The sequence below is a fragment of the Leguminivora glycinivorella genome, chromosome 24 (genome assembly GCF_023078275.1).
Source record: "Leguminivora glycinivorella isolate SPB_JAAS2020 chromosome 24, LegGlyc_1.1, whole genome shotgun sequence".
Classification (NCBI taxonomy): domain Eukaryota; kingdom Metazoa; phylum Arthropoda; class Insecta; order Lepidoptera; family Tortricidae; genus Leguminivora; species Leguminivora glycinivorella.
The window spans coordinates 3,730,700-3,744,789 of NC_062994.1; the positions used below are offsets into that span (position 1 = coordinate 3,730,700).

Genomic DNA, 14,090 nt, shown 5'->3' on the forward strand with positions numbered 1-14,090 from the left:
AGTCACTAAGAATGTCGCAAATCCGTCCGATCTCTTGTCATAACACACTTTCCATTAAGATTTGTAAATATATAAAATTTTGGTTAAAATTACTGTATGTATGTCTCGCCGTTATTAAAATGACAATGCCTTCCCTTCCAGGTTACATTTCCGACCAAAAACGCCGCCCCTATCTCCGCCGTACCTACCGCCCGCCGACGAAGTCCCCGTGGAGCCCGACACGCCCCTGTGCGTCGAGCTGAGGGAGCAAGGAGCACCCACCTTCACCACCGACCAGTTCACGCTGGCAGACCTCATGCCGGCCCTGGGAGACCTCACGGACCTAGGTACACACTCGTTACTAGCACTAGCGCCGCCCTGGACACGCCCCTGAGCGAGCTGCGAGAGCAGCGCCACCACCGACCAGTTCAGACCTCATGCCGGCCCTGGGAGAACTAGGTACACACTCGTTACTGGCACTAGCACCGCCCTGGACACTGTTAAAGTGTTTGTTCCTGCTGCTGTTTGACGTTAATCCGTCTGCTAAATATGGTTGCTGCAATTAGACCTTAGTCAGACTACAGTGGGGCGTAAGGGTGCCGCTTTCTTTATGCGCGAGGCTTCGCTCACGCCACGCCGCAGTGTAACGAAACCTGTACTATAAGTATCCTAATGTTAAATCATATTTGTCCAGGACTATCAGAAGACCTCGGCGGATCTCTACCCTCGGAATCGGAGCTGAAGCTCGCAGACAACCGGCAGCCGGCGTCGGATCCTTTTTTATGTGTCGGGCGGGGCCCGGGGGCGCGGGGCCCCGCGCTCGGCTGCAGCGCCGTGCGCGTCACGCACGACGCACAGCCTATCTACATGGATAGGCCCGTGCCGGTCAGTATTGTCACAGTATCGTGTAGTGTACAGTGGACTACAATGAGATGTATCCACTTTCTCACCCTATTACAATGCAATAAGGTTAAAAAGTAGATACATCTTTTTGTAGTCGACTGTACTAGTAGTGGACACGGCCCCTTTATGTGTCGGGTCGGGCCTGGAAAATGCACTATCTACATGGATGCCTAAACCGCCACGCGTTTGCCGGAGAATAGATAATACAATAAACTTGTGTGCTGGTCAGTATGAGCATTTTATTGTATTTTCTGTATTCCGGCCTCAAAGATTTCTGGCCGTTGCGTTATTATGAAGTTACCGCTTTTTAATAACGTTTAATAACATCGTCATCAACGTCGAACAATAGTTTACATATCTCGGTCAGTAAATAAGATAGTTTCAGATCACGTTTGTTGACTTTGACTTCGTCTCGGTCGACAATTATGTTTGATTTGACACATTTCTTATTTTTTACTCGTTGGCGTGTAATCTATTTGGCGAGGGTACGTTTATAAGATTGAGAACGTATACCATCCTACAGACTGCGCCAAATAGGTTATTCATGTTGTTTTTGAAGTACCTATATGACTCGATATGAATAAAATCGGGACGTAAAAAGCGGGAGGGCATTACAATTTTCGAGACTCGCGTGTGTCTTTACAGCCTTTACAGGGCTTATTCAAATCAGATTGTTTTCGCAAATGAGTTGTAGTGAAAGGTTTTTTGAACTCGTTCAGGTCCCGGTGCCCTCGCCGCTGCCGCCCGCCAAGAAGGAGCCCGCGCCCCCCGCCCCCACACCCGCGCCCCCCACACCTGCGCCCGCGCCGGTGCCCGCGTCGCGCCTCATCGTGGAGGAGGTCAACGAGGTGCCGCAGGTACGCCAACTCATCTCTCCGGCGACACGCTCGCGCAGCCCCGGGTGACAAGGTTCATCGCTGAAGGCCGAGGATGGACTATTTCAATTTCACATTCGATCTATAAGAATTTTGATGGAATGTTCCGCTGCCGTAGCACAAACTAAATTCACGTATCGTGAACGTTTTTTGAATAAATATGGTGTCACTATTTCACTAGTGCGAAAAGTGATACTTTATGGACCTGTGTCGCCACTTCTCATACCGATTTAACACGCTTTCTTTAATCATATTTTATTTTGTCGCCACTCGTTTCGAACTTCCTCTTTTCCACACTTCTATCGTAATATTCAATTAAACTATACAAACATGCATGCAGTTTATTTAAAAAAAACTCGAAAATCAATCAAGGTTTAATTTTAAAATTTGCATGCTTATCCAAAAATAATATTAAAATATATAACAATGTTTTTCGAACGACGACTCGTTCCTCCATTTTTTTTTTTTTAATTTGCCTTTTCTTTTATTTCAGATAAAACTAGAAAAGAAGAAAAAAGACGACACGATAGAGGAAATACAACTAGCCCACGGCGTCCAACTGAAGACGGTCCAGACGAAGCACTCGCCTCTGAAGAAACACATCATCACCTCAGCGCACCGCCGCACGGAGCATGAGCCGCAGATACGGACGCAAGTCACGGACACGCTCAAGGTACAGTGTGAATTCATTCATAATTCCTCCACGCAATTTCGCAGCTCACTGGACATCACTCCTTATTCGGTTACCTTTCTTTAAGGGTCTTACAGATCTAATAGTATGATTAATTAGTTGGTCATATTTCCCCTGTAGACACGATAAAAGAAAAGAAATTTAAGCCTACTTTTTAGGCTACAATCTTACAGGTAAGAGATATTATTCACAGACTCAAATAAGAAAAACGGGAGGTAACTTTTATAATGTTGTCCACAGAAGTGATGGAAGTGAGTTTTACTAAATCTGTTTGTCCCATGTCCCATTAGTTCTGGTAGTAATCACACCAACTGAGGCAGAGTTTGTCCTTCCTTTCGGGTAGATTTTTTTAATTAGACGGTTTAGGAAGCCTGTCACTTGATAGGGGTTACCAGTTGAGCTTTGCTCAAATATTCGTCTGAAAAGAGTTGAAACGATGTGTCTGACCATGTGTAATGTACAGTGATCGGTTTTTTGGATTCGACATGGGGTGAACGACCTCAATCATTATGTTAGTATGGATATGCCCCGGGAATCCGGGCTTAATGTTGTTAGAAAAGGCAAAAAAATATGTACAAGAAAATAATGAAATGTCAATGTCAAGATTTTGAAGTATTCTTTCCATCATGAATATCATGATAGATGTAAGGTAATACTTTGTGGAGGTTCTAATATATTTTGCTTAATAGAGTGTAGAGATTAGGAAAAGAATAGAAGTTTTTGTCTCAACTGGTTGCCATGTAAGAGTAAAAAGTTCCTTAGAGATAATTTCGTCGTATCAATATGAACTTTTCTACTTGATATCCCGCGAGGGTGAATCCAAAAAACCGATCACTGGTAATGTAGGATAACAAGAATACAAGATATCATGTTAATTTATACAATATTTTCTTAAACAGGTGCGGTTGCAGAACCATCTCCTATCGTCGCAAGCCAGCGTGGTGAGCAGTGGGGCTACGGTGGTGGGGCTCGTGCAAAACGGGCCCTTCACCGCCGTCCCTTCGCAGCCAGGTTTGTATACATTGTCACTCCCTTGATCAGTTCTAGCTCCATCTCAAGGTCGAAAGTGCTCCTTCATAAGAAATCTCTTTGTAAAATCCAATAAATAAATATTGGGAGACACTTTACACAAATCAATCTAGCCCCAAACTAAGCAAAGCTTGTATTATGGGTGCTAGGCGACAATATACATACTAATATAGAGAAATACATACTTATATACATAGAAAACATCCATGACTCAGGAACAAATATCTGTGAACAAATGCCCTTACCGGGATTCGAACCCGGGACCGTGGCATAGCAGGCAGGGTCAAAGCCCTTTGACATACTCTTTAGCCTAGCGGTAAACGCGTTTGGGGTGGGGCTCGTAAGATATGGTCTGACTGTATGAAGAAGTCGACTGACGGCAGCCTATACCGTGCAGTCCACATGACTTAGGCAGCGTTCCCACTTATGCGTCGCGTGTCTCGGGGCGCGCAAAGGGCGTCCGCGCCACGCCACCTGAGTGTAATTCAAAAAGCGTCTCCTCAGTACATTTTGTATAGGAAGGACGTAAGGGCGCGGCGCGCGCCCCGCCGCCGCCACGCCACCTGGGGCGCGTCTGACGTCTTTCCTATACAAAATGTACTGAGGAGGCGTTTTTTGAATTACACTGAAGCGGCGTGGCGCGGACGCCCGTTGCGCGCCCCGAGACACGCGACGGTCTGGTGTGGCCGGTCACTTATGACCGCGTTCAATGGAGACATGGTATTTGTGGTCGCGATCCTCAGGGTTGAGGGGACGAGGAAGAAAAAGAAGCCTAGTGGTAGTGGGCAGCCAAATTTATATAAAATGATTCCTGATGCCATGCAAAGTTAGCTTTTCGCGGGTTTAAATTGCAGATGAAATTGTATAGTACTTAGACGCTTATAAAATAGACATTGTATGTTGACAGAATATCTGGTAAAGTTCGCTATGTTGAGTATAAAAGTTATTGTGGGATATTTTGTCTTCATTCAAGATTTATTTTTTCCCCCCCAAAGTCATTTTCTGTCCATCTATCATTTGTGTGTATATCATGATTGTTGTAGGTAGCGCCTAAAGCTAGTTAAAGATCGAAGTAGTCAAATCAACACCAAATAGTCCAAATATCTACTATAGTTAGCGAGAGAAGACGAGTCGGATGTAGAGGAAAACTTTTAATTGAAATTAAAAATAGGAAAGTCAAGAAACAACGATAAAAAAGTCAAGCAAAGTAGAAAAATAGTAGGTAAACGACTTTTTAATTTTAATATGATACAATATGTAGATGTAAACTTATGATTTTCTTCTTGATTTTTTGTCTTTTACGTTTTGTAACTTAAAAATAGATGTGTATATGAATTAAAAAAAATATGTTCTGGCAGGCGTCGCGACGTCAGCCGTGGCGGTGTCGGTCCCGGGCGCCGGCACCTCCTCCCCGCGCCGCGCCGCGCCGCTGCTGCCGCTAGGCGCCGGCCGCGGGGGGCTACTAGCCGCGCCGGTCGTGGTGGGCACCGTGGGCGCCGTGGGCGCGCAGAACAAGCTCAAGGTGCTGCACGCGCACCCGCTCACGCACGAGCAGCGCGCGCAGCTGCTGCAGGCGCGCGCGCACGGTACGTTACAGTTACACACACTCACCATTCTATATGCTCACTTTGTCAGGATTCTAAAGTGGTATTCATCCTCAAGGGGTCCGTGAATACCACTAATGAATAGCTGGGTCCGCACACAGCGAGGCTCGTCGCGAGACAGTTTCCTAGCGCGGCAAATATGCTATGTAGATGTGGCTCGGCGGAATCAGCGACCGGCCTCGCTCTGTGTGGACCCCGCTTATACCATACAACGTAGCGAGTTTCTCGAGGGTTCTCACTGTTCGCAGTAAGTCAATTACTGAAATTGGCGAGATTCAAATGTAATTCTTGACCAGTCAAAATATTTATCATGACACGCCAGCATAGCTTTGTCCTGTCAAGTTGTTTTGAAGCCAAATCTCAGGAAAAAACTTCAGTATAACGCTATGCAAAACTTTGACTGTTCCCGACCTTCTATTGCAAGTTTATTAAAACTTTATCATCTAATGATTCCGTGCACTCTTTATCACATTTAACAAAACCTGGTACCCACAAATAGAAATATAGATCATGATTTCCATTATAGTATTCTTTAACTTTTCCCATAACCTCATATTCAAGAAGTAGCGATTAATGAAGCTCGCATCCTCATCCTATTTATTACTACATTTACAATAACAAGTTTCTGTGCAGGCATAACTCCCCTCCCAGCGGTGGTATCGCTCGCGACCCTCGAAGCCAAATCGAGCAACACGGCGGCCATTTTGAAAGCCGCGCCCGGCTCTGTGGCGCAGTTCTTCGAGATCAAGGGCGGTCAGCTCGGCAAGGGGCCCCACCTCGTCAACGTGGTCCGACAACCTCCGCCCAAACCAACACACGTGACGGACAAGAAGCCAAGGCAGGTCGTGGCGGCCATTGACCATCAGGCGCTAAAAGGTGGGTTTTAGTTGCTAAATGTCATGGTAGATGGCGCTGTATTGTTGGCTACATCGCGCTGTTAAGATTTTTCCCCAGATCCTTGGATGGCGGTTAGCTTAGTAAGGGTCCCCATCTCGTCAACGTAGTATTTCAGACTTGTGCCGTTTCGTTCGTTGATTGGAGTAGGCTTGTGCCGTTTCGTTCGTTGATCGGAGCGCTCCGATCTCGTTCAATCGCTCCCACGAACTAGTTCGCTCTTTTAGGTCTTTTGCTCATTTAGTTCAGCCAGACCAGCGAGCACTGCGGTCGGAAAGATCAGAACGAATGGGACCGAATAGTGTCAAAATGATACGAATAGTCCACAGATAGCAACATTCCGGGCCGAAAGGTTGTAAATAAACGAAGTTCAATATGAAAACTTGACGTTTTTTGTTGCTCTGCTAAATAGTTCTCGCTCTCGGTCGGCGCAGTCACACACTCGTTCTCGATCCAAACCGCTCGCGCTCGCCGATCCTATACTGAACTAAATGAGCAAAGACCGATTCTCAGAGCACGGAAAGATTCAGTTCATTTCGGTCATTGATGGGATTTTATTCCTAACAGTTCATAGTTCGTGAACGACACAAGCCTAGATTGGAGCGCTCCGATCTCGTTCAATCGCTCCCACGAACTAGTTCGCTATTTTAGGTCTTTTGCTCATTTAGTTCAGACAGATCAGTGACCACTGCGGTCGGAAAGATCAGAACGAATGGGACCAAATAGTGTCAAAATGATATGAATAGTCAACAGATAGTAACATTCCGGGCCAAAAGGTTGTAAGTAACCGAAGTTTAATATGAAAACTTGACTTTTTTTGTTGCTCTGCTAAGTAGCTCTCGCTCTCGGTCGGCGCAGTCACACACTCGTTCTTGATCCAAACCGCTCGCGTTCGCCGATCCTATACTGAACTAAATGAGCAAAGACCGATTCTCAGAGCACGGAAAGATTCAGTTCATTTCGGTCATTGATGGGATTTTATTCCTAACAGTTCACAGTTCGTGAACGACACAAGCCTATAGTATTTAAGTGTCGGGAGGGAAAACAGAATGAAAGGTCAGTGCCTAAGTGTAAGGAGGATGGAAGTGTTAGAAGGGGCTGTGACTGTGATGTAGTATGTATTTACCTATGTAGTACGTAAGCACTGCTTATATAATCGTGTACCTTGCCTAATATCAGTCAGAATAAATCATATATTCATCTAAGCTGTTGTTTCTCTAATACCATCCGTACATGGCGACCCTGCCAGGATTAGCAAAGAAGGTGAAGTTCTTTGAGATCACAAACGGCCAGCTCAGTAAGGGCAGTGGAGATATTGATGGAAAATGTGTATTTCTTAGCTATTTTTATAGGTATTGCGTGCTCTAACTACTACTTATACAATATTTTTTTATTTAAGTTTGGCGTATGTATTTCCAGGCGGTGTAGCAGCAGCAGCGGCGGCGCGTGGGCGCGTGTCCCTGTCCCTGGACGGGCGCCAGCTGGTGCGCGCCGCGCTGCCCGGCGTGCGTGGCGCCGCGCCGCAGCTGCTGCGCCACCAGATCCAGCTCAAGCACCGCCGCGACCACCAGCCCACCATCTCCATAGGTACCTCTCACTCTAGCCTCCACTACACTCCTCACTGTCGCTGGACGGGCGGCAGCTGCCCGGCGTGCAGCTGCTGCGCCACCAGATCCAGCTCAAGCACCGCCGCGACCACCAGCCCACCATCTCCATAGGTACCTCTCACTCTAGCCTCCACTACACTCCTCACTGTCGCTGGACGGGCGGCAGCTGCCCGGCGTGCAGCTGCTGCGCCACCAGATCCAGCTCAAGCACCGCCGCGACCACCAGCCCACCATCTCCATAGGTACCTCTCACTCTAGCCTCCACTACACTCCTCACTGTCGCTGGACGGGCGGCAGCTGCCCGGCGTGCAGCTGCTGCGCCACCAGATCCAGCTCAAGCACCGCCGCGACCACCAGCCCACCATCTCCATAGGTACCTCTCACTCTAGCCTCCACTACACTCCTCACTGTCGCTGGACGGGCGGCAGCTGCCCGGCGTGCAGCTGCTGCGCCACCAGATCCAGCTCAAGCACCGCCGCGACCACCAGCCCACCATCTCCATAGGTACCTCTCACTCTAGCCTCCACTACACTCCTCACTGTCGCTGGACGGGCGGCAGCTGCCCGGCGTGCAGCTGCTGCGCCACCAGATCCAGCTCAAGCACCGCCGCGACCACCAGCCCACCATCTCCATAGGTACCTCTCACTCTAGCCTCCACTACACTCCTCACTGTCGCTGGACGGGCGGCAGCTGCCCGGCGTGCAGCTGCTGCGCCACCAGATCCAGCTCAAGCACCGCCGCGACCACCAGCCCACCATCTCCATAGGTACCTCTCACTCTAGCCTCCACTACACTCCTCACTGTCGCTGGACGGGCGGCAGCTGCCCGGCGTGCAGCTGCTGCGCCACCAGATCCAGCTCAAGCACCGCCGCGACCACCAGCCCACCATCTCCATAGGTACCTCTCACTCTAGCCTCCACTACACTCCTCACTGTCGCTGGACGGGCGGCAGCTGCCCGGCGTGCAGCTGCTGCGCCACCAGATCCAGCTCAAGCACCGCCGCGACCACCAGCCCACCATCTCCATAGGTACCTCTCACTCTAGCCTCCACTACACTCCTCACTGTCGCTGGACGGGCGGCAGCTGCCCGGCGTGCAGCTGCTGCGCCACCAGATCCAGCTCAAGCACCGCCGCGACCACCAGCCCACCATCTCCATAGGTACCTCTCACTCTAGCCTCCACTACACTCCTCACTGTCGCTGGACGGGCGGCAGCTGCCCGGCGTGCAGCTGCTGCGCCACCAGATCCAGCTCAAGCACCGCCGCGACCACCAGCCCACCATCTCCATAGGTACCTCTCACTCTAGCCTCCACTACACTCCTCACTGTCGCTGGACGGGCGGCAGCTGCCCGGCGTGCAGCTGCTGCGCCACCAGATCCAGCTCAAGCACCGCCGCGACCACCAGCCCACCATCTCCATAGGTACCTCTCACTCTAGCCTCCACTACACTCCTCACTGTCGCTGGACGGGCGGCAGCTGCCCGGCGTGCAGCTGCTGCGCCACCAGATCCAGCTCAAGCACCGCCGCGACCACCAGCCCACCATCTCCATAGGTACCTCTCACTCTAGCCTCCACTACACTCCTCACTGTCGCTGGACGGGCGGCAGCTGCCCGGCGTGCAGCTGCTGCGCCACCAGATCCAGCTCAAGCACCGCCGCGACCACCAGCCCACCATCTCCATAGGTACCTCTCACTCTAGCCTCCACTACACTCCTCACTGTCGCTGGACGGGCGGCAGCTGCCCGGCGTGCAGCTGCTGCGCCACCAGATCCAGCTCAAGCACCGCCGCGACCACCAGCCCACCATCTCCATAGGTACCTCTCACTCTAGCCTCCACTACACTCCTCACTGTCGCTGGACGGGCGGCAGCTGCCCGGCGTGCAGCTGCTGCGCCACCAGATCCAGCTCAAGCACCGCCGCGACCACCAGCCCACCATCTCCATAGGTACCTCTCACTCTAGCCTCCACTACACTCCTCACTGTCGCTGGACGGGCGGCAGCTGCCCGGCGTGCAGCTGCTGCGCCACCAGATCCAGCTCAAGCACCGCCGCGACCACCAGCCCACCATCTCCATAGGTACCTCTCACTCTAGCCTCCACTACACTCCTCACTGTCGCTGGACGGGCGGCAGCTGCCCGGCGTGCAGCTGCTGCGCCACCAGATCCAGCTCAAGCACCGCCGCGACCACCAGCCCACCATCTCCATAGGTACCTCTCACTCTAGCCTCCACTACACTCCTCACTGTCGCTGGACGGGCGGCAGCTGCCCGGCGTGCAGCTGCTGCGCCACCAGATCCAGCTCAAGCACCGCCGCGACCACCAGCCCACCATCTCCATAGGTACCTCTCACTCTAGCCTCCACTACACTCCTCACTGTCGCTGGACGGGCGGCAGCTGCCCGGCGTGCAGCTGCTGCGCCACCAGATCCAGCTCAAGCACCGCCGCGACCACCAGCCCACCATCTCCATAGGTACCTCTCACTCTAGCCTCCACTACACTCCTCACTGTCGCTGGACGGGCGGCAGCTGCCCGGCGTGCAGCTGCTGCGCCACCAGATCCAGCTCAAGCACCGCCGCGACCACCAGCCCACCATCTCCATAGGTACCTCTCACTCTAGCCTCCACTACACTCCTCACTGTCGCTGGACGGGCGGCAGCTGCCCGGCGTGCAGCTGCTGCGCCACCAGATCCAGCTCAAGCACCGCCGCGACCACCAGCCCACCATCTCCATAGGTACCTCTCACTCTAGCCTCCACTACACTCCTCACTGTCGCTGGACGGGCGGCAGCTGCCCGGCGTGCAGCTGCTGCGCCACCAGATCCAGCTCAAGCACCGCCGCGACCACCAGCCCACCATCTCCATAGGTACCTCTCACTCTAGCCTCCACTACACTCCTCACTGTCGCTGGACGGGCGGCAGCTGCCCGGCGTGCAGCTGCTGCGCCACCAGATCCAGCTCAAGCACCGCCGCGACCACCAGCCCACCATCTCCATAGGTACCTCTCACTCTAGCCTCCACTACACTCCTCACTGTCGCTGGACGGGCGGCAGCTGCCCGGCGTGCAGCTGCTGCGCCACCAGATCCAGCTCAAGCACCGCCGCGACCACCAGCCCACCATCTCCATAGGTACCTCTCACTCTAGCCTCCACTACACTCCTCACTGTCGCTGGACGGGCGGCAGCTGCCCGGCGTGCAGCTGCTGCGCCACCAGATCCAGCTCAAGCACCGCCGCGACCACCAGCCCACCATCTCCATAGGTACCTCTCACTCTAGCCTCCACTACACTCCTCACTGTCGCTGGACGGGCGGCAGCTGCCCGGCGTGCAGCTGCTGCGCCACCAGATCCAGCTCAAGCACCGCCGCGACCACCAGCCCACCATCTCCATAGGTACCTCTCACTCTAGCCTCCACTACACTCCTCACTGTCGCTGGACGGGCGGCAGCTGCCCGGCGTGCAGCTGCTGCGCCACCAGATCCAGCTCAAGCACCGCCGCGACCACCAGCCCACCATCTCCATAGGTACCTCTCACTCTAGCCTCCACTACACTCCTCACTGTCGCTGGACGGGCGGCAGCTGCCCGGCGTGCAGCTGCTGCGCCACCAGATCCAGCTCAAGCACCGCCGCGACCACCAGCCCACCATCTCCATAGGTACCTCTCACTCTAGCCTCCACTACACTCCTCACTGTCGCTGGACGGGCGGCAGCTGCCCGGCGTGCAGCTGCTGCGCCACCAGATCCAGCTCAAGCACCGCCGCGACCACCAGCCCACCATCTCCATAGGTACCTCTCACTCTAGCCTCCACTACACTCCTCACTGTCGCTGGACGGGCGGCAGCTGCCCGGCGTGCAGCTGCTGCGCCACCAGATCCAGCTCAAGCACCGCCGCGACCACCAGCCCACCATCTCCATAGGTACCTCTCACTCTAGCCTCCACTACACTCCTCACTGTCGCTGGACGGGCGGCAGCTGCCCGGCGTGCAGCTGCTGCGCCACCAGATCCAGCTCAAGCACCGCCGCGACCACCAGCCCACCATCTCCATAGGTACCTCTCACTCTAGCCTCCACTACACTCCTCACTGTCGCTGGACGGGCGGCAGCTGCCCGGCGTGCAGCTGCTGCGCCACCAGATCCAGCTCAAGCACCGCCGCGACCACCAGCCCACCATCTCCATAGGTACCTCTCACTCTAGCCTCCACTACACTCCTCACTGTCGCTGGACGGGCGGCAGCTGCCCGGCGTGCAGCTGCTGCGCCACCAGATCCAGCTCAAGCACCGCCGCGACCACCAGCCCACCATCTCCATAGGTACCTCTCACTCTAGCCTCCACTACACTCCTCACTGTAGCCTCCACTACATTCCTGCGTGCGTAGCCGATTGCACAAACCCTCACGAAACGAAACGCTCGTAAATATCTATCTCTATCGCTCTTGCGTATTGGCGCGACAGGCAGGCTGCCTTTTGCGGCGTTTCGTTTTCGTTTTGCGTCGTAGAAAAATGCCATTCGGCTACGGGGCCTGACACGCTAGCCCGAGCTGCCGGTCGTCTTACCTCGGCCCTGAAACCTGGCCCGATCGAACGGTATCACCGGGCTAGGGACGCCCTAGATCCATATAGATTGAAACGAGTCTATTTTCATCTTCAAAACACTAGATTGTCATTCACGAAGACGAAGCCTTAGCTTACATTATCTATGCTAGATGTTATAATTATTACATATATCATATTTGCTCGTCATGAAAAATGGCGCGATGTATCTACGATTTTTCTAAAATTACTTGTCTGAGTTGTGAGACAAGTAATCAATAGTATTTTTGTTTTATTTCCAGCGGCACCAACGAAAACAGCGTCGATCCCGTCGTCCGTAGTCGCCAACCTGCTGCAGAAGAACGTGTCTCTCGGCGCGCCGCGGCTCTCGCTGCCGCAGACCGCCGGCGTGCAGGCCCTCGCCTTCTCCGCCGCGCAGCTCAAGGCTAGACAGGCGCGGCTTGTGCCGGCCAGGCCTGTGCCCAGACCGTGAGTGAACAAACACTACTAGAGTATAGAACAGCGACTCTCGCTGCCGCAGACCGCCGGCGTGCAGGCCCTCGCCTTCTCCGCCGCGCAGCTCAAGGCTAGACAGGCGCGGCTTGTGCCGGCCAGGCCTGTGCCCAGACCGTGAGTGAACAAACACTACTAGAGTATAGAACAGCGACTCTCGCTGCCGCAGACCGCCGGCGTGCAGGCCCTCGCCTTCTCCGCCGCGCAGCTCAAGGCTAGACAGGCGCGGCTTGTGCCGGCCAGGACTGTGCCCAGACCGTGAGTGAACAAACACTACTAGAGTATAGAACAGCGACTCTCGCTGCCGCAGACCGCCGGCGTGCAGGCCCTCGCCTTCTCCGCCGCGCAGCTCAAGGCTAGACAGGCGCGGCTCGTGCCGGCCAGGCCTGTGCCCAGACCGTGAGTGAACAAACACTACTAGAGTATAGAACAGCGACTCTCGCTGCCGCAGACCGCCGGCGTGCAGGCCCTCGCCTTCTCCGCCGCGCAGCTCAAGGCTAGACAGGCGCGGCTCGTGCCGGCCAGGCCTGTGCCCAGACCGTGAGTGAACAAACACTACTAGAGTATAGAACAGCGACTCTCGCTGCCGCAGACCGCCGGCGTGCAGGCCCTCGCCTTCTCCGCCGCGCAGCTCAAGGCTAGACAGGCGCGGCTCGTGCCGGCCAGGACTGTGCCCAGACCGTGAGTGAACAAACACTACTAGAGTATAGAACAGCGACTCTCGCTGCCGCAGACCGCCGGCGTGCAGGCCCTCGCCTTCTCCGCCGCGCAGCTCAAGGCTAGACAGGCGCGGCTCGTGCCGGCCAGGCCTGTGCCCAGACCGTGAGTGAACAAACACTACTAGAGTATAGAACAGCGACTCTCGCTGCCGCAGACCGCCGGCGTGCAGGCCCTCGCCTTCTCCGCCGCGCAGCTCAAGGCTAGACAGGCGCGACTTGTGCCGGCCAGGCCTGTGCCCAGACCGTGAGTGAACAAACACTACTAAAGAATATAAACTCGTGACTTTCGCTGCCGCAAACCGTTGGCGTGCAGGCCATCGCCTTCTTCGCCGGTCAGGCCTGTGCCCAGATCGTGAGTAAATAAACACTACTCGAGTGTATTTTAGGGTTTCGTACTTCGTTCGTCTGCCTATTTTTCAGAAGGCCCTTTTTAATGATGTTATCGGTGGAAAGTAAACCTTATAGTAGCCAATCTCGACAGACACACACACATAGACAGACAGACAGACACGTCAAATTTATAATATCCCGTCGTTTTTGCGTTGTGGGTTAAAAATATGTCTGTTCAGCCTCGAGAAGATTGCAGTCCTCCCTCAGTCGGAGGAAGGTATTCGTTACGAAACATTCATGGCCTGGCTCTTTATATTATAACACACTTTGTTATTATTCCGAACTCGGTGAGGAGGACTATACATATGTATATATTACCAGAGTTGACGCTTAGTTGTTTGTGTACACAGAGAGCTGGCGGAG

At 53.6% G+C, this 14,090-nt stretch overlaps 1 protein-coding gene across 1 annotated transcript in view; it reads left to right on the forward strand.

Moving 5' to 3' along the window:
* LOC125238902 overlaps window positions 1–12,846 on the forward strand; it is a 189,259-nt gene extending 176,413 nt beyond the window's left edge. The window contains exons 13-21 of the mRNA XM_048146390.1: window positions 142–326; window positions 674–864; window positions 1,602–1,739; window positions 2,251–2,430; window positions 3,348–3,459; window positions 4,836–5,063; window positions 5,715–5,957; window positions 7,395–7,562; window positions 12,408–12,846. Of these exons, the coding sequence (XP_048002347.1) occupies window positions 142–326; window positions 674–864; window positions 1,602–1,739; window positions 2,251–2,430; window positions 3,348–3,459; window positions 4,836–5,063; window positions 5,715–5,957; window positions 7,395–7,562; window positions 12,408–12,598 (1,636 nt within the window). The 3' untranslated portion in view covers window positions 12,599–12,846. The remainder of the gene's footprint in view (window positions 1–141; window positions 327–673; window positions 865–1,601; window positions 1,740–2,250; window positions 2,431–3,347; window positions 3,460–4,835; window positions 5,064–5,714; window positions 5,958–7,394; window positions 7,563–12,407) is intronic.
* Window positions 12,847–14,090: the final 1,244 nt, after the last annotated feature.